Source organism: Cervus elaphus, chromosome 19, assembly GCF_910594005.1.
Source record: "Cervus elaphus chromosome 19, mCerEla1.1, whole genome shotgun sequence".
In the NCBI taxonomy this organism is placed as follows: domain Eukaryota; kingdom Metazoa; phylum Chordata; class Mammalia; order Artiodactyla; family Cervidae; genus Cervus; species Cervus elaphus.
The window spans coordinates 40,331,387-40,355,995 of NC_057833.1; the positions used below are offsets into that span (position 1 = coordinate 40,331,387).

Here is a 24,609-nt window from a genome sequence, read left to right on the forward strand (position 1 = left end):
CCCAGACTGAAATGGATGGAAACCGGAAATTTCCGCTTTTAATGTAAATATGTTACTTCTCACAGGGAAATCCTGGAGGCAAGACCCTTGAGGAGAGACGCTCCAGCCTGGATGCTGAGATTGACTCTCTGACTAGCATCTTGGCTGACCTGGAGTGCAGTTCCCCTTACAAGCCTCGGCCCCCACAGGTAAGAGCTAGCTGTGAATATTAGCCACAGATAATCTGCAATTACCTGAAAGAACAAGCTGGTTCTTACAGCCCTTCTTTCTTTTTTGATTTTCTCAGAGTCAGTGGTCTAGGTTATCTTTTTTAATATCAACATGTGTCAGTCAACAGAAATTTCTTTAACTGATTTGATTAGTATTTTCTCTAAAATAACACCAGAGCATCCTACCCATTTATAAGTTAAAGCTTGTTATGCCATTGCCCTACTCCTTTTCTGGCTTTGCCTCAGTGGACATTTTGTTGTATGTTGGTAGAATCTTCAGAGATATGGTTTAGCATGGCTGTGTTAAAGTCAGGGTGAGAACTACATTTTTTCTAAGAAATTCCTTACATCAAATAAACTGAGATGCCTTCCTTTTTCAGTTGTAAGTAATGCTGCTTAGGACATGTTCGTGTATATTTTCTTTGGAGCTATTTATATAACTCGAAATCTTTAGAGTGGGATTTCTACATTGGGGATTATGACTACTTCTTACTTTTCTTTCCATGAATACTGAATAGCTTATGTTAGTACCAATAGTTTGAACATATCAATTTCTCCCCAGTTGTACTAGCATTTGGTGTCAGCAATTAATGTATTTTTCTTTTTAATCTATTTTTTTTAACTGAAGGATAATTGCTTTACAGAATTTTGTTGTTTTCTGTCAAACATCAACATGAATCAACCATAGGTATACATATGTCCCCTCCCTCTTGAACCTCCATTTTTTTTTTTTTTTCCAATGCAAGTGGTGTCTTGTTATTAGTTCTTCTTTGCATCCCCTGGCTTCCTTTGGAGGGTGGCTATTTTTCTTCACCTTTATTTATTATCTGCATTTCGGAAGCTGACCTTGCACTGCTAGTGGTCATGCCTTGCCTCTCTCCAGTCTCGGGAAATTAATGGTAAATCAATTTCAGGGCTTCTGAGCCCTCCTAAGACAGCCAGCAGTGCTCTTCATGCAGACCTTGGCCCCGAACTCTCGTCACTGTGTGGCTCATCTCTGTGTGATGTTTGCTAGACCTTCAGCACTCCAGCTCTCCAATAGCAGCTCCAGTATTCACAGTGATTCCTTTCACAAATAAAAAACCAGTCCTGCTTCTCCGCCGGCAGTCATTTCAATACAGTCCTGCGTAAGGTGCTTTCCTCTTTAGACCTGCTCCAGCTGCCTTTCCTAGACATACAACGGGACTGTCAGTTATGTGGGGCACAAGCCGCGCGCCCTAGTACCTCGTTCTTCCTTAGCTGTCATCGTTCTTGGCTCCACTTGGCCTGTCGGTTGTGCAAATGCACTTTGTTTCTATAAACACGTGCTGAGCTGCAGACAGGTGGCACCTGCTGTGGGCTTTGGGGGGGAACTGTTAGAAGAAGGAAAGAGGTTGGTTAAAAGGGAGAAAAATAGGACCAAGTGGTCCTCTTTCAGAAAACCCATAATAAGTTCAACAGTGGCAGATACATCGAAGAGCAAGGAAAAGACTGAAATATTCTTTTAAAGGTGGCAACATCTGCAAAGGTTATTCCAATGACTCACATGTTCTGCTGAGGGATGGAGGGGTGATGATGTTGGAGGCGAGAGGGGAGAGCACCTGAGCCCCAAGGAGGGAAGGTCCAGGCTGCATTCATAGAACTGCAAGCTGCCTAGTGGTTGCAGACAAGGCCATTGAAAGCTTCAAGTGGACTACAAGCCTGGAAGGTCTCCTGCTTACAGCCCACGGACATATTTGAGTGCCAGATGAAGATTTTGACTTTTCTTATAAATAAGGGGGGATAGTTGAATGTTTCCAAGCAGAGAAAATCTACAGTTCATCCTGGAGAAGGAACAAAGGAAATAAGACACTGTTTCTCAGGTGATTGATCAGTGTCCCTTGAGTATGGCTTTTTCATAAAAAGAAAAACATTCAGAGAAAAGTCTCAATATGATCTAGAACTTAAAAATCAAACACAGGTCTAATTTCAAGGTCTGGCTATACTCACATTATAGTCATGTGTCCTCAGACAAGCCACTTACCTACTAAGTCTTAGTTTCCTCATCCACAAAATAAGCACAGCATCTATATTTCAGAGTTACCTATGTTTCACTCTAGTGTGGAGAGATGTGAAAGTGCTTTATAATCAGTAAAGCACTGTTCAAATATCAGTGATTATGAGTTTGTCTGCACGGTGAGATTGTGCAAACAAAAATGTGGCTGCTGAATAAACCCATAAAAATGTGGAGGTGAGTTGGAGGCATGTGTAGACAGTCTTAAAGAATGTAGGCTATGTTAAGAAAAACCTCTAATCTGAATCTTCCCAGTATATATTAGGGTATGAGAATTTAGGAGGAAAGAACAAGATTAAGCAAAAATCCTTTTAAAAAAGGAGAGAAGGCATATATATGTATTTATGCACAAAATGGATGAGTCCAGTGGCAAAGTCAGTGGCCTTGCCATTGTGTAAAGTGGGCTTGAGTGGAATTGGAAACATGCTTAACATCAAACAACATTTAGAAACTCAGGAGTAAGCAAGGCTAGCTAGAGAACATTTCTGAGACCTGGGCCCATCCTCTTGCATCTTTCTAGAGTGCAAGATACAAGCTATTGGTTATGAAATAGGCTCAAGGATATGCTGTACAACACAGGAAATATAGCTTATATTTTGTAATAACTGTAAATGGAAAGTTACCTTTAAAAACTGTATGAAAGTTAAAAATTAAAAAAAAGTTATTAATGATAACTCAGGTAGAGCAGGTTGAGAATTCCACTTTTCATGTGTCTGTTCCATTCAGAAGTTAAAGAGCAATCCATTCTAACTTCATTATTCTAATTTAGGAAAGCAAAAGTTAAGTGGGAGAAACAGCTCATTCTTCTGAATTATCTTTACTCTGGTGGAGCTGAATTAGATACGTTAGTATTTATTAGTTAACATAATTATATACTGTGAGAACAATAATCACACACTTAGAATTTAAAAATATGTGCCAGGAGAAGATGGTGTCTTCAGCAGACTGTGTTGTGTTGCAATCAAAACGTACTTGAACAGTCCTCAAAATGTAGACTGTTAATGGCCAACTTTGACGTTTCCATTTTTGATCCAAGCTAATTGCAAAACCTGTTAAATCACTGACAACTTAAAGTAGGCTAATAGGTCTGTGATTTTTCATTATTCAGTCATGTGTTGTGTGCGTTACTGAACCCACCTTTCCTGAATCACTTTTGCAAGGCTGCATTAACTCATGGATAAAGGATAAAATGATCATATAGGTAAAATGTTTGTACAGTAAGAGGTCCAAAGTTGCTCTATTTACTTAACAACTCTGAAAATATCTGAAAATAGATTTTATGGGGGCATTTTCTTCCTTTTACCAAAGGAGCAATTTCTACTGTCATATTTCCCAACTTTATTTCTATTCACTTTTTTATCCATATTTTTCTTTGGGAAATATGCTTCATTCCACTTTTTCATTCATTCAACTAACATTTTAGAGATCCCATTGTGGGTTAGGCATTGGAAATATAGAGGTTAGAATCCACATTTTCTTGCTCTAGAGGAATTCCTGGTCTTACAGAAGCAACAAATGCATAAACAGTTCAGAGGGGCACAAAAGAAGAGCTTGTTGGATATGCTACTTGAAGTTATTGTGTGACTCACTGGATGTTGAAATTGTTGGGAAATCAGAAATAGGAATATCAACTTTATATTTTATACTTCTCTAGGGAAGTGTCAGGGCGGACTACCCCAAGCAAGTAGAATTTGAGTTCTTTTGGCTGCATATTTGGGAAGGACATGGAACTCAAATAAGGGAATAACAGAAATGTGTAAGTCATGGGATGTTGGAAGAGAATGGATGCCTTTTTGGAAGACTAAAGTAGTTCATTTATGACATGGGGTATGTAAAGTACAAAGGGAACAGCAGATGGAATCCCATGCTCTAATTAATACCTAAGTAGCCTTCTTGATATCCAAGAACTCTTACAGTAAAAGGAGAAATTTGGGGAGTGGGTAGCAACGATATTTCTGGTTAGAGTGGATTTAAGGGTAACACCTTTTGAACTTTTGCAGAAGATGTAAAAATGTATTAACACATATGTGCCGGCCATTGCACAGAGTAATGTGATGAAACTGCCATAGTGTTTAGTACTAAAATTTCTAATCATGATAAAATGTGTGTGTTAGGGAGTAGTTTTAGAAGAACAGATGTGAGAAGTTCTGAGATGGCTGTGGGTTGAATTGCAGACTCAGTATAATCTTAGAGTATCATAGTTTAGAGGTCATTTAGCCAAACTCTAGGTTTCATCTGGAGAGAGAAAGAATATTGCTCAATGAGGCTCATTAGAGGTAGAATCAGTGTTTGTTTGTTTGTTTGTTTCTTTTTCCTGAATCAAGAGGTAATGGTTACCTGTGGATACTAAGAGCAACCAAGGGACATACTGGTTCCCTTTAGTATTTCAATAAGTCTGTTCTAAAATGGCTCCTTTTGTGGCACTTCTTCTATAACATGGCTTGGAAACATGAAGGAGTAAACAAAATAAGACATAACTTAAAGGTAAATTGAATACTTAAGACAGTATATTTTCTTTGAATTAGTATGAATCTAGACCCCACCCATCTGGCATTCTGCTGTTAGTAAAAGCACAGATTAAACTCCTGGGAAGTATACATAGGGTCACCTTGAAATTCTCTTGATTTCTTAGAATACAAAGGATAAATCCATGGACTTATGATTTCCTTTCCCTTCTCTTGGCAAAAACATGCCTAGAGTGCTGGTTTTCCAATTCCTGGTACAAAGCTGACTTTTCTTCCCCGCACTGAGTTGGGTAGGGCAGGCACTGGTACCTAGGTAACTTGGAGGAACTTTCAGATATTTTATACTAATTGTAACTAAAGATTTAGTATTTTTGAATCAAGTTTCTTTGGAATTGGTCAAATACAATTTCTCTGTCTTTATTTAGGATAGTATGAAAAATTTTGGAGCAATTCCAGGGACAAGGATAGGATTGGACCTAGTTTGAAACCTAGGTTCCCAAGCTTGCCAATAAGAAGAGCACTGTCTTCTCAATTCTCTGTGATCGCCTCTGTAAAAAGAGCTCCAGTTGTGTGAATTGTTCGCATCACCAGTCTGAGCTTCCTTTTCTATATTTCTAATATGGCCATAGTAACTACAGTTTTCCTCTTTTGCAGAGAAACCATATTGTTGTAGTCCCAAGAAATAAGATACTGACTTTGACTCTTTCCCATTTTTCTTTTCTTTCTTTTTTTTTTTTCTTTGGATGTGGACCATTTTTAAAGTCTACTGAATTTATTACAGTGTTGCTTCTGTTTTATATTTTGAGTTTTTGGCCCTGAGGTGTATAGAATCTTACCTACTGGACCAGGGGTCAAACATGCACTGCATTGGAAGGCAAAGTCTTAACTACTGGACCACTACTGTCGATAACAGCAAATCTGTGGAAAATTCTTTAAGAGATGAGACTACCAGACCACCTTACCTGCCTCCTGAGAAATCTGTATGCAAGTCAAGAAGCAACAGTTAGAACTAGACATGGAACAATAGACTGGTTCCAGATTGGGAAAGGAGTATGTCAAGGCTGTATATTGTCTCCCTGCTTATTTATATGCAGAGTACATCATGTGGAATGCTGGGCTGGATGAAGCACAAGCTGGACTCAAGACTGACGGGAGAAATATCAATAGCCTCAGATACACAGAAGACACCACCCTTATGGTGGTCCCATCACTCCATGGCAAATAGATAGAAAAACAATGATAACAGTGACAGGCTTAATTTTCTTGGGCTCCAAAATCAGTCCAGATGGTGACTGTAGCCAAGAACTCAAAAGACACTTGCTCCTTGGAAGAAAAGTTATGACCAACCTAGACAGCATATTAAAAAGCAGAGACATTGCTTTGCTGACAAAGGTCTGTCTCATCAAAGTTATGGTTTTACCAGCAGTCATGTATGAATGTGAGAGATGGACAATAAAGAAAGCTGAGCACCAAATAATTGGTGCTTTTGAACTGGAATGTTGGAGAAGACTCTTGAGAGTCCTTTGGTCTGGAAGGAGATGAAACCCGTCAGTCCTAAAGGAAATCAGTCCTGAATATTCATTGGAAGGACTGATGCTGAAGCTCCAATACTTTGGCCACCTGATATGAAGAAGAGACTCATTAGAAAAGACCCTGATGCTGGGAAAGATTGAGGGCAGGAGGAGAAGGGAATGGACATGAGTTTGAGCAAGCTCTTGGAGTTGGTGATGGACAGGGAAGCCTGGCATGCTACAGTTCATGGGTCGCAGAGAGGTGGGCACAACTGAGCGACTGAACTTATTGAACTGAACTACTGGACTGCCAGGGAAGTGCCAATCCTTCCTGTTTCGTTTTCAGATACTTAGCTTGTGTTAGGAGCTTGCTTGTAACTTCAGGTCTTTGAGGGTTTGGGGTTTGTCTTTCCTGAATGCTGCTATTCTATCAATGATATATTTATCTTTCTTATTTAAAACATTTTAAAATTATTACAATTTCTTAGTCTGTTTGGAAGCTGAGAACATACTTGCTGTTTGGTCACATGAACATATCTTGAGTTGCAATCCCAGTGTTCCCACACTGCATTCCTTTCATAGAGCAATAATTTATGAGGCAACCTGAGAAATTATTTCAGGTGTGTCTGTGTTGCATGGAAGGCTTTTTATTTGTAATTCATGTAGCTTGAGGGCTTGCTGGCGCTGTCATCAGGGTGGAGTCTTATATACCATGGATCTTCTATTCTCTTGTGCTCCTTGTTCTAGCTTGCAAAAGCCATGAGCAGCTGCAGGGGAAATTAATAATTAAAATTTTAATATTCTATACTATTTGTTGCAACCCAAACATGTAGGCTACTGGGAGATGAGAGCTGCGACATGCTGATACTGTGTGCTAAGATGGGGAATATTCCTGCAGAATAAGACTTGGGTGTTGCTTTGTTTGGCTTCTTGGAAATGGAGATAGGAACTTGGTCTTATACTGTTGAAAAAGAGAAGAGGTATGGATAGTGTCATTTTCCTCTTCCCATATTCCTTTGTGAAAAACATTAGATGCATAGCATGATTCGATTGGGCTTCCCTGGTGGCTCAGTGGTAAAAAAATCAACCTGCTAAGCAGGAGACATGGGTTTGACCACTGGGTGGGGAAGAGCCCCTCTAGAAGGAAATGGCAATCCACACCAGTATTCTTGCCTGAGAAATCCCATGGACAGAGGAGCCTGGTGGGCTACAGTCCATGGGATCTCAAAGAGTCAGACAGGACTTAGGGACTAAACAATAAGAGCAAAATTTGCTGAAAACAAACCAAAAAAACCTGATTTGTCCATGTATCTGTAATGTCTGCTTACTAATAGCTTTCTTTGAAAGCTATGGTCAAAGTTAAAATATAGTGGAAACCTCATATGTAAGATGCCAAATGGAGTCCAGTAAAGTAATAGGGGCAAAAATACCATTTTAAAAGAAAAGAGGATCTAATTCTTTGCAGTGCCCATATTTAGTAGATATGGGGTATTTTGAATTAGTCTGTACCTGCCAGGAAACCTCAACTGTTAAGTAACAATGAAGTGGGGGTGGAGGAGTGGTTAGCTGACTCAGAGATGCATGCCATGATTTTGATGATGGGCAATTAATTTTTAGATCGTATATAATTGCATCTCAATAACATTTATACCTCCTCCTTTTAAAGAAGCTGATGTTTGTGTCTTATGTGACAAGCATAATAAAGTTAGCTTTTCAACTTTGTTTTGTGTGCCAAGAAAATATAACATTTTCATGTGGAACTTTATGTTGAAAATCTCCCTTGGGTTGCACCTCTCCAAAACTTCTGCCCCAAAATGCCAGTTTGACTTGCCCCAGTGTAAGAGTGTGCTCTGAGTGTGTGATGTGGGTTAGCTCCCAGCAGGGAAATAGGAGGAAGGGAAGCAAGGCAGCTGTGCTGTGAAGTACCCAGGAGAAGCCAGCTCTACTGGAGCCTAGGAAGAGGAAGCCTTCTCTGGTGTCCTGGCCACGGTCCCTGGGGTCGACGTTAGCTGTGATTTGTTTGCAAGATCTTGGCTCAGAGATGATTGTGTTACATTACACTGAGTAACTCCATCTAGACATTGGTTTAAAAAGAAGCTCACAAAGCTGCCTGTTGAGCTTCTCCATTTTATAACACGATCTTGTGGAAATAATTAGCTCTATGTCCATGCAGAAGCACACATCACATTTGCAAAATTAAAGAGCTTTCTTGTCAAGACTGCTTTTCTTATTTCTTTCCTTCTCTCCCACTGTCTAAATATCTATTTTGGTGGTAGCCTTGGTCTCAGATCCCATGGTTCCCCCCCCCCCTTTTTTTTTATTTAAAAGCAAATAAACAACAAATTTGTCTATGTTTTTTACTCAAGATGATTAGATTTTACCATGGCAAATGCATGGGAATATTATGTTTTAAGAGCAAGAGGTGACTCTCACATAAAGTATTGTCACATTTTTGTGCATTTCGACACCCATTTCCTTTGTATGCCTTATAGCTAAACTAAAGTGTAATGATGATAAAGGTGATCTCTTTGAACAGAACATTGGAGGCGGTTAATACTAATCCTACATATCACCATTTGTCATGGGAGCAACTGTTCTGTCCTCTCCACAGAAATACCATGTTGGAAGATAACTGCTAAGTTTCCTTTCATACTGTGGAAGAATTACCAGGAAAGTCATATGTCATCTTTCAGTGAATACATTAACTGTAGATACGAAAGTTTAATTTGGTATATTTTGTTATTTGAACATACGTATTTATTTCCAGTTTACATAAAACTGTGAACTGGACATTTATTGAAATGAAAGATACCAATTGGATACTTACTGCTCTTGAGCCAGTAGGTATACTTTTCATGTGTACGTGCACATGGGGCCACTTGTGAATTTTGAAATTTGTCTCTGGGAATTTGACCTCTCTAAGGTCCTGAGTCCAAACTTGCTGTGCTATCACATTGGGGTTCAAGACCTCAGAAGAGAATTGGATTATGTTTTGATACTCTGAATCACAAATTGCTCAAATGTAAAGTTAAAATTCCAATAATTTTACTTCACAGGGTATACCTTATAGATAGTCTAAAAGTGTACATACAATGCCTGAAGCTTGAGTAGCTGATACATAATTGTGTTAAATACCTGACTATGTAGCCCTTGAGGCAAGATTATCTTCTTGTTTCCTGCAAACAAGAGCCATATGAATTCATATTTGCTGAGTAAATAAGTAAATATTGTGATCAAATCCAGTAAGGATGTAAGAATTTACATTCTAGAAGTCTGCTAGAAAACCCACTTTGGAATTGGCATTGTTAGTGCATGGCATAGTTGTAACTATTTTCTGATTTCTCCATAAGTAACAGCAGGTATTTGTAGCAGTAAAAAATAGTACAACTGAGGCAAGTGAGGTATATATGGACAACTTAATGGCTGCTACTGATTCAGCTAAAATTTCTTGCTTTATCTCTGCACTGCCTTGTATCACTTGAAGGCAATGCACTTGGTTGAAAAGATGATGTTTTCTGGGATTATAATTCAAACTATAACTCTTTTCTTTTTATTGTGATGATATAAAAATAAACATCAAGTTCTTTTCTGTATCCTCTAAGTAATTGCTAAAAAGAAAGGAACATTATGTTATTCAGTGTTTCCTAATACAAAGATCAATATGATAAATTCTTCAGAGTGATAGAAGACAAAAAATTACCTGACTGATGAGCTGATGTATGCTTCTTTCTTTCAGAAAAATAAAATAGCAAAAATTCTGCAGAATTGTCATATGACTCTTTTGTTTGAGCCTCAATGATTCATCTCCTCTTTCCTTTACCAGATTATTTCTGATAACTCCTGACCTGATATTTGAAATATTATGTGTGTACCAATTGTAAGCCATTTTAAAAACTGATTGTCTTAACCTAACTAACTTGTACTTTTTAAATGGAAAGAAGCTTTCTATCTATATGTGCCTATGAACATCCTTAAAAATAAGTAAACTTAAGACATTTTAAAGCAATCATTTAATTCTAAATAGATACTTTGCTTATATTGATGATAAACAATGGATCCATAACAGTAACATTCTGCTGGTATAACTAAACTATAAGAATTAAAGTGAGTTAAAGAGGTGAATATTTGTTACTTTTAAGAAAAAGAAAGCTTCAAGTACTAGTCGTCAGACGTGTAAGTCCATTACTCAAAGTAAGCCCATTACTCAAGTTATTTCAATAAGTGTCTTGACTGTTTTGAGATTGTATCATCTTGAAATTATACTACTTATATGAAAATACTGGAAAATGTTATTTCTCACATACTGCTAGAAGTGTAATAAGGAATCCTTTTGGCTCCCTCTGCCACCCAACCACAGAGAGTGATGTTTTATTTTCTAAATGACCAGTGTTAAGTTGATCCTTAACAAAGCAGTCAAAGCCAGGGAAGAGATTTCACAAATAGCATCCTGGATAACTTAATATTCTATATAATCCTGACTGTAGAGCTCCTTTTCTTGTGAGCCAGCCTAGCATGGCTCAAAGTTATGATACTTAACTTTGCTTATAGGGAAGTCTACTTGTAGATGAGACCTCACAAGCAGCATATGGAGAAAGAAAGAGGGAGGTTCAGGGTGGTCTGCTTGCAGCTCTATTAGAACAAATTTTCTAGTCTTTTCTGAAGGAAAGGTGTGAATGGAGATGCATCATTCAACCATCACCTCTCCATCACACTGCATCATATCCATGAACAAAAGAGAAAGAAAGAAATTTATGACCAAATACGAGAATTCCCTGGTGGTTCAGTGGTTAGCACTGTGTGCTTCCACTATGGAAGGCATAGGTTTGATTCCTGGTTGAGGAACTAAGATCCTACATGCAGCAAGGTGGCCAATAAATAAATAAATAAAATAAAGATCCATTCTTTAAAAAAAGGAAAAACAAAAGAAAAGAAAATCTTCATGAAAACCTGCTGTGCATGTGGAATCGTCTCTGCCTCAAGTTGCTTAGTAAGCATTTGTGCCTTTAATTTATTTGAAACAAAATAAATAACGAAAATGTGAGAAGACTGAACTGTGTCTTGAAAACTGCTACTTGGAAGGGTGGCTTCTTGGAAAGGGAAGAGAACCACTATGTGTATTTTTTAAAGAGCTCTCCCTTATTCATTGATTGATTTGTTCATTTATTTATTTTTTTTTCCTTTTATTTATGATTATAAGTAAAAATAAAATGTCTGTGGAATTGTTGAATGACATTAAAGAAGGCCCAAATAGGTGGAAAGATGTTCTAGGTTCACTGCTTGGAAGATACAATATTATTAAGTTGGCATATATACTGAAATGTTCTGCAGATTTAATTTCTGTCAGAATTCCAATTTTCTTCTTTGTATAAGTTTACACGTGAATTACAAAATGCATATGGAAATTCAAGGGACCCAAAATAGTGAAAACAATTTTGAAGGAAGAAAAAATGCACAGGTTTACAGTTCGCTATTTCAAAATCACTAAATTGCTATAGGAATCAAGCAGTGCGGTACTATCATAAAGTATACATATAATATGATGAAATGGAATTGAGTGACCAGAAACATGTATACCAATTGATTTCCAACAGGAGTACCAAGATATCAATGGAGAAAGAATAGTTTTTTTCAAAAGAGAATACCAGGACAACTGGATAGCCACATGTTAAAAGATGAAGTTGGACATCTACCTCATATCATATACAAAAATTAACTTAAGGTGGATCAATAACATAAATACAAGGAATAAAACTATAAAACTCTTAGAAGAAAACATAGGAGCAAGCTTCATGACTGTGGATTAGTCACTTATCCCAAAAGTATACATGTGTGCTCAGTTGCACAGGTGTGTCCTACTCTTTGCAACCCTGTGGACTGTAGCTCACCAGGCTCCTCTGACCCTTGGATTTCCCAGGCAAAAGTACTGGAGTAGATTGCCACTTCCTTCACCAAGGGATCTTTCCGACCCAGGGATTGAACCTGCATCTCCTGCACTGCAGGTGCGTTCTTTACCACTGAGCCACCGGGGAAGCCCAGGCCAAACGTACTCATAGCTTAAAAAACAAAACCAAACAAAAAGCCTGATACCTTAGACTTTTCAAAATTTAATACTTTTGTGCTTAAAATGACACTATCATGGAAGTGAATAGCAACCCATGGACTGGGAGAATTCACTTGCATATCATATATCTGATAGATTTGTATCTAGACTATATGAAGACTCTTACACATCAGTAAGAAGGCAAATAATCTAATTTTAAAATGGACAAATGATCCTGATAGACCTTTCTCCAAAGATATACTGGAAGCTAATATCATAGGAAAAAATGCTTGACATTATAAGTCATCCAGGAAATAATCAAGTCAAAACTACAGTGAGATACCACATCACCCACACTAAGATGGTTATACACAAAAGACAGAAACATATGAAAAAAAAAATGTAGTGAAATTGGAGTTGTCATACATTGCTGGCTAGTTATAAAGTGGTACAGCCACTTTGAAAAAAGCCTAGCAGTTCCTCAAAGATTAGACTTAGAGTTATCATATGATCAAACAACTTTGTTCCTAAGTATATATCCAAGAGAATTAAAACATTTATCCACACAAAAACCTGTCAATGAATGTGCATAGCAGCATTATTCATAATAGCCAGAAAGTGGAAACAATTGAAACATCAATCAATTGAAGAATGAATAAACAAACATAGTATATCCACCCATTCAGTTGAAGATTATTTAATCATAAATTAGAATGAAATACTGATACATGCCAAAACGCATATAAATCTTGAAAATTATGCTATATGAAGAAACCAGTCACAAAAGACTTCAGGTAACATGATTCCATTTATATAACTAGGCTGATCTATAGATTTCGAAAGATTGGTGGTCTCCAGTGACTGAGAAGGGGGAGAAAATGGGGACAGTAGATCTTTGGGGGATGATCAAAACAGTCTGCAATTAGAAAGCAATATTCATTTTACAATTTGCAGGAGACCTCCTGCAGTACAGGAGCCATGGGTTCGATCCCTGGGTAAGGAAGATACCCTGGAGAAGGAAATCACAACCTACTTCAGCCCACTCTGCTTTCCAGATTGGGAAATCCAGTTGACAGTGGAGCCTGGTGGGCTACAGTCCACAGGGTTGCAAGAGTCAGAAATGACTTTGCAACTGAATCACCACCTCCTGTGGGGACAGTCTAATTATTTTGGGAATGATCAAATAATCGGCAATTAGTGATATTCATTTCACAATCTTACTAATGACGAACAGACTGGTTCAAACTTGGGAAAGGAGTACGTCAAGGCTGTATTTTTTCACCTTGCCTATTTAACTTATATGCATCATGAGAAATGCCCGGCTGGATGAAGCACAAGCTGAAATTAAGATTGCCAGGAGGAATATCAATAGCCTCATATATGCAGATGGCACCACCCTTATGGCAGAAAGCAAAGAGGAACTAAAGAGCCCCTTGATGAAAGTGAAAGAGGAGGGTGAAAACGCTGACTTAAAGTTCAACATTCAAAAAACGAAGATCATGGCATCTGGTTCCATCACTTCATGGTAAATAGGTGGGGAAAAAGTGAAAACAATGATAGACTTTCTTTTTTTGGGCTCCAAAATTACTGTAGATGGTGACTGTAGCCATGAAATTAAAAGATGTTTGCTCCTTGGAAGAAAAGCTATGACCAACCTAGATAGCATATTAAAAAGCAGAGACATTACTTTCCTGACAAAGTTCTGTCTCGTCAAAGTTTTATGGGTTTTCCAGTAGTCATATATAGATGTGAGAGTTGGACTATAAAGAAAGCTGAGCACCAAAGAATTGATGCTTTTGAACTGTGGTGTTGGAGAAGACTCTTGAGAGTCCCTTGGACAGCAAGGAGATCCAACCAGTCAATCCTAAAGGAAATCAGTCCTGAATATTCATTAGAACTGATGCTGAAGCTCCAATACTTTGGCCACTTGATGCAAAGAGCTGACTCTAGCAAAGAGCCTGATGTAGGGAAAGATAAAAGGCAGGAGAAGGGGATGACAGAGGATGAGATGGTTGGAAGGCATCACTGAGTCATTGGACATGAATTTGAGCAAGCTCTGGTAGATGGTGAAGGACAGGGAAGCCTGGTGGGCATGCTGTAGTCCATGGGGTTGCAAAGAGTAGGACATGACTGAGCAAATGAACACAACATTTCACAGTTTCTTGAATATACCAGTGACCACTGTACATTTTTGAAGAGTGGACTTAGTGGTATGTGAATTATATCTCACTTTAAAAAAATTAAGCTCTATATTGAGCAATGTGCCTTTGATACAGAGATAAAATTGCCCATGGTTCACACTTTAAAGAAGCTCATAATCTGTTGGGAGAATGCAAACTGACAATTAAGGCACAGAATATACATCCTAAGTAAGAAGCATATATAGGATGCTGCTGGAAGAGATATAACTAAGCATGGATGTCGTGGAAGCTGCCTGACTCCTATTCTTACTTGAATAGGAGTCTCTGCAGATAGGACCAGACTTCCATGTAGATCCAGGAAGCATAACAAAAACTAATATTTTGATGTCAGTGTCTTGCTAACAGTAAAGACTGTTGGGGTTCAGTGTAGGCTTCCTCAGAAAATTGCTTATTTGCCTTCATTGGAGCCAGCTGAAATGATTCTCTGGCATTTACCGAGTGAATTTTTAAATTCTCTAAAACCTCAGTTATTAACCTGAGCTAATAATACATCTCAGAGTTTACATGAGGACCACATGAAATACTGGGTGTGTGTGCAATGTGTGAATACACTATCTTGCACATAATAACACTGTTATTGCTGTTGCTCTCACCACTAGCACCATCATCATCAAGTGAGTTTTGGCAATAACACTGGGAAAGTACTTCAGGCAACAGATGGGAGAATTGATTTGAAAGATACTGGGATTTTGTGGTTTTCTCATTCTTGGTCACAGGGCTTGGGGTTTTCTGTTCCTTGATGTAAAATTTAGAACTAAAGACAGACTTTGGTCCTATCCCAGGCCCCATATTGACTATTTCTGTGCCTAAGGCAAACTACTCAGCCTCAATAAAGGTGTTGTGCTGCTTCCTACAGTAACTAGTAGAGATATGTGATTTTTTTAGAACTGTTACTGAGAAGAATTTTTGATGGGGACTTCCTGGATGGTCCAGTGGTTAATAATCTGCCTTCCAAAGCAGGGGACACAAGTTTGATCCCTGCTCAGGAAGCTAAGATTTCACATGCCACAGGGCAACTAAGCCTATGCATCACGACTGGAGAGAAGCCATTGCATGCATGAAAGCCCATAGCTTAAAAAAAAAGTGATTAAAATAAAACAGATTTAAAAAAGAACCTTAGTGGCCTTGGGAGATTGTGTTCATAAATAGCAACAGAACTCTGGTGAACACTGTTAAGAGCAACAGGTGAACAGAGTTAGGGTAGAAAAAGACTACTTCCTTAACCTTGCAAAAATATGCCATCTCTTAAAAACAAGCAAGTGGAACAACTTAGTTGGACATTTAAAAATAATTATTTAAGATGTCTTGAGAGGTCCCTGATACTGGGAAAGATTGAGGGCAGGAGGAGAAGGGAGCAGCAGAGGATGCGATGGTTGGATAGCATCATCAACTCAAAGAACATGAGTTTGAGCAAACTCCAGGAAATTGTGGAGGATAGAGGAGCCTGGTGTGCTGTACTCCCATGGGTTCTCGTAAAGTCAGACACGACTTAGCAACAGAACAACAGCAGCAAGATGTCCATAATTTCCATGATCAGCCAAGGTGTCCAGTGGATACTCTACCTCTTTCGGAGTCTGTTTCAATATTTGTAAACTGGACTTGAGAAATGAGATAATCACTTATGGTGTTGTTAGCTTGAACTGGTATGGCTTTTGCCCTGTGTAAAAGAAGAAAATATGCATATATTTATTTTTCTTTCTGTCCTTTAGTTAATTCACTGTAGAAGTTTTTCTGTGCTACTCATTTGGAATTGCTAGGAGTCATTATGTGCAACCAGAGGGAAGTGTCTGCAAATTGAAGGGCCAAGTTCGTGTTTTTCAGGATAATGTGAATTTAGGTTCATGGTGTTCAGGATGTTTTGGAAGCAACCTGGTAGCATTTAAGATTATTTAGAATGTACTCTATTGGCGGTGATTAATATATTCTAGGACTAGACTGCCCTGAGTTCAAATCCTAACCCTACCACTTTCGTTGTGATCTGGGATAGACCACTTAAGCTTTTTGTGCCACAGTTTTTCCTCTCTGTAATGGAGATAATTAGAGTATCTACCTCTTAGGATTGTAATGAGAAATAAATGAATTGCCATGTGTAAGCACGTAAAACAGTGTTCAGTATATAGTTAGCACCATTTGCTCAGATGGTAAGGAATCTACCTGCATTGTGGGAGACCTGGGTTCGATTCCTGGGTTGGGAAGATCCCTGGAGGAGGGCATGACAATTCTTGCCTGGAGAATTCCCATGGACAGAGGAGCCTGACAGGCTATGATCCATTGGATTGAAGAGGCGGGCATGACTGAGCGACTTACCACAGCGCGCAGCACACAGCGCAGCACCATTTGCAGTAGCAGATCTTATTCTTGGGAATTAAATGCTAATGCTTACTTTAAAACTGTCCAAGTTGTTGCTTTGATGTTAAAAAAAGAAAGATTGATTCATAAATTTGGTCTGTGACCACCATACAACTGTCTGAAGAGATAATCTCTCTCTCATAAATTGGTCATCATTCTTATAATATGCCACAGTGTGGGTCTAGCTGTTCCTGAGCCTTTGTCCAGGTCCTTTGGTTATCTTAGCCTCTTTTAATGCATGGATTCTAAGGCCAAAACTAGAGCAATAACCTTTTGTCTGACATATGCATGAATCATTGACATCTATTTCTGTGGATCACAGGGTAATTCCTCTGATAACTGAATAAAGTTCACTCTAAAAACAAAAATCATGACTCATGGATTATGAACTTGTCACGATTTAATAAGCCTAGTATTGAATTGTTGGTATAATTTATTCTCACTAAAACGGAAACAACTATAGTCAAGTTACTTTTCTTCCGACTGTCCTGGCAGATTTGTTGACAAGAATGCTGGTCTCTACTCTCTGAATTTCTGTTGCAGGAAGTCTGCAGTAAGGCTCAAGAATTTGTATTTCTAAAAAGTTCCCAGATGTTACTGATGTTGGGGCCACACTTAGCAAACTCTTTACAGCTGCTTGTCAGTCAAATGTTTTATGAGCAGAATCCTTTCCCTCCTTTGTCTTACCTCTACAGTTGTATTCTCTGAAGACTTGCTGTAATGTCAACAGTGGGCACCAGTCTAATGTTGTTATTTTCTAGGGGAGGAAACCCAAAGTCAGAGAAGTGTTTTCCCCTGGTTACACAGTAAATTGACAGAATCTGGAAGACTTTTGTTTTTAATTGAGAATGATTTGCATCTCTAATTCTTAGACTAAGCATGTAGATTTAGAAAATGAGCATACAATTCCAGCTTTTCCATATTAGGAAGTATGAATTTTAGTTGCTTTATCTCTCTGAACCTCGTTTGCTTCATCCTTGATATGAACACCTTCTCTGCTTACCGTATATGGTTTCGTGAGAAGTAAATGACATACTGTGCATTAAAGTGCTCTGTAAATTGTGAAGTGCTATACAAATATTTTTCACTCATCCCAGTTATCAGATGCAACATCATGTTGAACATAATATATTCTATGATAGGAACCGCATTCTCCCACTCATCTAGGGCAAATATTGATTTTTCTAACTTATTTGGGGAGGAAGTAGTACATTATAAACCTGTCGCATTTTGCATAGAATTGTTTTCATTTCCTTCCTATGTTGATTTCTCTGCTAATATGCTTCTAAAGAATATGCAATTAGAATTTCCATTTAGCTGCTTATGCATCTGAATACTTACACATATGTGAGATATGGACACACTCATATGCATGACTTAATAATTTTTCCCCTAGTATCCTTTCATTTAACATATGCTACAAGTCACATGTATTAAGAATGAAATAAGTAAATTATGAAATAAGAGAATTACTATTTTGCCTGAAATGATTTTTTTTTTTTTGCATTTGCATTGGAAGCAGAACTGAGTTGAGCAAGCAGAAATGGATTTTTCTCCCAGTTCTGCAATTAACAAGTTGTGTAAGTCTGTTTCTCTTTCTGAGCCTCAGGTCCCCATTTGTAAATGAGGCCAGATCTTACTCATTCCTTCTACTCACAGTGTCTATGGTATTAAAATTATAAGGCAAATTTAAAATCATGTTCTTCACCTCCTTGAGAAACTCTGAACAGAGTGTCCACATTGACCTGGATCTATTCTAATAAGGTATTTTCCTTTTTGTATCTCAGGCCCAAGTGCTGTTTGCATCCAATGCAGTATAACTCCTCCATACCTTTCCTTCAGGATACGACTGGGTTTCTTGGGGCTGTTATCCTGCTGCTATGGTTGAAAATGAAATGAGACTGTGTCCTGTTTTGGATCCCCTGAGATAGAGATGTTGGGTGGTGTGGATGGAGAAAAGGCTGTCGTGTTTTTAGTGAGTTTTTCCCTTCAGTGATATTCAGAGGATCTTCCGTATTATTAATGCATAGTAAAAAGTATTAGTTCTCTATTGCTGTGCAGTCGATTACTTGAAAACACCACACATGGGACTTCCCTGGTGGTCCAGTGGTTAAGAATATACCTTCCAGTGAACGGGACTTGAGTTTGATCCCTGTTCAGGGAACTAAGATCCCACATGCTGAGGGGCAACTAAAACCTGTGCTCCAAAACTAGAGAGGCTATGCACTCTAGAGCCCATGCTCTGCAACAAGAGAAGTTTGCATGCTGCAGTGATGATCCAGTGCAGCCAAAAAAATCAAAATAAAATAAGGTAATTAATTAAAAAATAACTCACCTTCTTACATTTTTTTTGTGGGTCAAGAATCTGGCCACAGCTTAGTTGGACTGTCTGTTCACAGTCTCCCACAAATCTGCAGTAAGGGTATCAGCTGAGTCTATAGTCTCATCTGAAGGCTCAGCTGGGGAATGATCAGCTTCCAAGCCTGTGTGGTTGTTGTCAACAGTTCAGTGTCGCCTGGCTTGTTGAACTGAGGGTCTTAGTTTCTAGATGACTGTTAGCAGGGTTCTGGCTTCAGCTCTTGTGCGGCTCTCTAGCCGGGTAGCTCAGTATATCAAACCATGGAAGCTGAGGAGAAGGCAAGAGATAGAGTCTGCTCACCAGATGTCAGTCTTAATCATGTGAAACCTATTGGTGGAATGATATCCCATCACATATACCACATTCTGTTGGTTAGAATTAAGTGACTAGGATCAGACCATACTCAGGGTGAGGAGTTTACACAAGGCTGTGAATACAGGAGGCAGGGATCACAGAGGGCCATCTAAGAAACCTACCTACCATAGAAGGGAATGAAATAAGACATCTTATACCTAAATAAGGAATTTAATACAAACATGAATTTGCTTGTGGAATCTGGTGGATGTGTGAGTCAGGGACAAAGGAGGCAAGTGGGAAACCAAGAGAAGAATCCAGTCTGGAAGGAATACGCAATAATGAAAGGCTCTAACAGGGGGAGGAGGAATTCTTCTGTCTGAGAAGTTAAAGCTGGGTGGGGTTTTAGAGGTCTTTTCATCTAAACACCTCATTTTCTCAAGGACTCCATGGTCCACAGAGGGCCTTGCTGAGGCCACAGAGACTGTAGCTGAATCAGTTGGATCAAAGTCCTCAAACCCGTTTGACACAGGTCTGGATTTGACATAAAAAAATTTGACTTTGTGACTTTCAATTTGCCTCTGAGTAGCTGTGTTACCTTGATTGATTTACTTCCTTCAGATGGTTACTCAGTTGGTAACATGGAGCTTTTGTTTATCTTGTATGTTTATTTATGTCTGGTAAACACATTGGGGCTTCCCAGGTGGCACTAATGGTAAAGAACCCACCTGCCAATTCAGGAGACATAAGAGACGTGGGTTTGATCCCTGGGTCGGAAAGATCCCCTGGAGGAGGGCATGGCATCCCATTCTAGTATTCTTCCCTGGAGAATCCTCATGGACAGATGAGACTGGCAGGCCACAGTCCATAGGGTTACAGAGAGTCAGACATGACTGAAGTGACTTAACACACATGATAAACACATTGACACTTGTTTGTGGAAATTTTTACAACTTAAAACAGTTTAATTTTATTAAAACATTTTGTTTTTATTGAAACTAATGTTGTGTAGTTTGAAGCAAAACAAGCATTCCTTTTTGTTGAAAAGGATGACTATCAGTTCATACAAATACAGATAATTTTATCTATTTCTAGATCTGTGTCAGACATCTATTGGTACATGCTAAACTACTCCCAAACACACTATTGCTTATTTTGCTCATGAATCTACACTTTGGGGACTGTTTCATGAGAATGGCTTATCTCTATTCTGTGAAATATGCCCGGTTGCTTGACTTGAATGTGGAGCATTCATTTTCAAGATACATGATTGTTGGTCAGCAGGTTGGTGCTGAGAGCTTGGCTAGTGCTACACATTGGCGATCATGGCTTCTCCCAATGTGCATACCTCCACATATTACTGGGGCTTCCTTATAACATGGCAGCTGAGTTGCAAGAGTGAATAGCCCAAGAGAACAAGGTGAAAATGCATGCATTTTTAAGACCTAGTTTTAGAAATTACATATAATGTTACTTCCATTGTACACTGTTGGCTGAGATAGTCACAAAGACTCACCCAGTTCAAGGGTGAGGGACGTTAGACTCCACCTTTTAATGGGGTTATGGAAGGTTCAACAATAACATATGTGCAAGAGATATTGCTGTGGCCATCTTTGGAAAATATAATCTATCATTGTATTGTACAGTATAGCACTGTATTGTATTTTGTTGTACTATTCATGTCATAGTTTATCCTATCATATTATAATGGCCTATGTTATATTTTATTGAGTTCCATTGTTGAGTAGTTACTAAGTGCCAGACATATTGTAAGTTCTGTAGTTCTCTTAAAGTTCATTTAATTTGTACAACTTCATGATGTAGTCATTATTTTCATTCTGACAAATCAGAAAACCAAGGCACAGAGATGTTAAGTAAGTTGCCCAAGATCAAACCAGCTCATAAATGGCAGAATCATATTGAAATCAAGGTCATCTAGTTTTGGAACCCATGCTTTAACCACTCTAACCTGGTTATGTCCATGTTTTATCTTGGACATGTTTTAACCTTGCCCACACCACCCTCTTACTCACACCTTTCCCATCCCTATCTCCATCTGTCTACCTTAAAAAGAATGAGGAAGCAATATTAATACAGAGGAATCACAAGCAGGCGAGTATTGCCTTTGAAAGTAATAGGTCTGAGCCTGTCCCTAGGTATTCCACTTGCCAATGCTAGTAAATTGCACCCCCACCCCCCAAAAAAGAAACAACGTTCCACTGGTTCCATCCAGAGTATGTAGTGGTCATGATGATTTTGCCTTTAATTTTTTTTTTTATTTTGCCTTTAATTTAATGAGACATATGGAAGTCTGGGGTAAGCTAGGAAGAATAGCTGAGTAAGAAGAGAGATCAGAATAGAAAATGGAAAATAGGTGATATTAATTGAAAACTAAAGAAACTGAGGGACATCTATTCTTGTCCCACAAAAGTTCAGCTACTTGGTGTTCTGCCTGGTGACCTATCCAGTAAACAAAATCCTATATTGGAATTGGTTCCTACCTTGGAATTTTTACCAAAGTCTAACCCCCAATTGAGAAAACTACAGCTAATTATGTATTAGTTTGTATCCGTTTTAAAAACTTGTTCATTTATCAAATCATTCTCTTTTTTCAACCAACACATATTAAGTCCTTACTGAATACAGGATGCTGCAGTTTAAAAATCAAAAGGGACCACAGTTCCTAGTGTGCCCCTTCCCACAAAGGACTTCTAATGTAGGAAACTGATTTGTAAACAGATGGCAGAGATAGATGACAAATGCAATGAACAATGCTTTGTGGATTCATAGAGGAAGGTGCTCTAGTTCCCTCCTTGAGAGATCGGAGGAGGCTTTCCAGAGATGCCTTATGTAGATTTACTAAGGGACTGGAAACAGTTTATCTCGGTTGGAACTGAGGGTGTGTAGGGCAAATGTCATGACATAAACTTGGAAAAAAAAAGGCAGGTAAATGTTTCTGCATATGCATTCTTTCCTTCTGTCTTCCTGTCTGCCTTATAGACATAGTACTGACTCAGACCAGGAATCTCAGGCAACAGCGGACAAACATGCACAGTGTTACATTTCTCTGCGATCCCTCTGTCTGTCTGTCTTCAGTGCAGATACCTCATTGCCAGTGACTCATCTAAAAACTGTCAGGATGGGGCCTAGAAAGTTCTGTGTCACACCGGGGTAAAATTACACCAGTCGTAAGTCACTAGAACTGCTAGGGTCAGCCTTTTTTCTCATATCCCTTCTTTATAAAACTGCTGGGCCTCTCTGTAGCAGTGTCATGTGGTAACATTCATGATTTGGAAGTGCTTCATTGCACAAAAATCACATTTACCATACAGTGTCTTTTTGACAACTTAGCACATATGGGTTGTTAATCCATCTAATAAAACATGAAATTGAGGTCCAAAAATGTGAAATGTCTTGCGTTAATTCTCATGAAAAGGAAACTAAGCTCATTGCTTCAATCAGTCAGTCAGTGGTCCTCCACAGTGTGATCTCTGTTCAAATGAACTCTGAAGTTTGATCTTGGTATATAAAATGGCTAAAGTAAAACAGCTCTGGTTAAAACATGAAGTTGGGACTTGGATCTTTGCTGAGCGTCATCCTCTTTCTCCAGAGGCTGCTCTGAGGCATCTCCATGTCTAATATGAAAACCAGTCCCATTGCAATGGGCTAATTCTTCATGTCCTTGGAGCCCTCATAAAAGACCTGATGATCATTTTTCTTCCCAAGGTGGGATTAATGAGGGAACCAATCCACTGCCCGTTTGGGGTCAGTCACATCATTCTCCCACTGATCCTATTGTAAGTTTCTGTGGCTCAAAGCCAAGCCCATGAAAGAATACAAAAACCAGATGATGAAGGCAGTGTGGTGCCATGGATGGAGCATGCAGATTCTCATCTTAATTTTGACCCTGACTTTGCTGTAAGATTTTTTTTTTTGCAGACAAGCTACTTCCATTCTCTTGTGCTAGCACTTCAGTTTACAAAGGATTTGAACTCCAGGTCCCCTCAGGTTCTATTAGAAATTATTCCATGGGTCCTTCATTCCTTGAGGAAGACTCATAACCTATCCTACCTCAGATCACAGAAGGATGAATTCTAATGTTCTCTACTCTCTTTCATGACCTCCTTTGGTAGATTTGTTGTTGTTGTTGTTAGTTATCTATTTTATTTATTTATTTTTTCATTTATTTTTATTAGTTGGAGGCTAATCACTTTACAATATTGTAGTGGCTTTTGCCATACATTGACATGAATCAGCCATGGATTTACATGTATTCCCCATCCTGATCCCCCCTCCCACCTGGTAGATGTTTTGAAGTGTCATGTTTTATGGGTGCAGGGAGCTTGACCTGGTGAATTGGATGTTATCACCATATAGGAATTAAGTGCTTACTCACTTTTTGTCCAGGCTTCCCAGGTGGTTAGAGTGGTAAAGAATCTGCCTGCCAGTGCAGGAGACCTGAGAGACACAGGTTCAATCCCTCGGTCAGGAAGATCCCCTCCCGGAGGAGGGCATGGCAACCCACTCCAATATTCTTGCCAGGAGAATCCCACGGACAGAGCAGCCTGCCGGGCTACAGTCCATAGTGTCACAGAGAGTCAGACACGACTGAAACAACTCAGTGCACATGCATGTACTTTTTGTCCATGTGTTGGTAAATTGGGTTCAAACATTTCATTAGACTCCTGCCTTATATTGCTGCCTCAAATGAGGGGATAATCAGTGAGGAAATTCTTGTGGTGAAGACGAGGGAGGGCAAAGGCAGAAAAGAGAAGGGCTATGAATATAGAAACTGCCAGCCACTGTGTCTCTTGTCCTAAAACTATCAAGACAGATTTGATTTGGATCTAAAAAGTAGGAAGAAGGTGAAGGTAGACCCCAGGAGGGGCACAGATGGTGTTGACGGCAGAAGCCTTTGTGAAGGGCTGTTCATTTCACCTTTCCTCTCTCCAGCACTACAGTGTTGGGTAGATTCTTGGAAGTCTTCTGGATGAAGTCTCTTGGTCTTAAAGAGGAGGACAGCAAGTCTTGGGCTGGGGACGATGGTGCCTGTTCACAATGCTGCTGCCCAGTCCTTTCACAGGTTAGTTGGTAGAGAATGGCCTCCGTTAGGAGGTGGTGCATGCCGGGGCCAGGTGGTCCTAAGATG

At 39.0% G+C, this 24,609-nt stretch overlaps 1 protein-coding gene across 11 annotated transcripts in view; it reads left to right on the top strand.

Moving 5' to 3' along the window:
* Nucleotides 1-24,609, top strand: part of LOC122675400 (LIM domain containing preferred translocation partner in lipoma) — a 713,437-nt gene that overhangs the window by 341,498 nt on the left and 347,330 nt on the right. For all 11 annotated transcript variants that reach the window (XM_043874070.1, XM_043874067.1, XM_043874069.1 and 8 more), the window contains one exon: nt 66-188. In XM_043874070.1, coding sequence (XP_043730005.1) covers nt 66-188 — 123 coding nt within the window. The remainder of the gene's footprint in view (nt 1-65; nt 189-24,609) is intronic.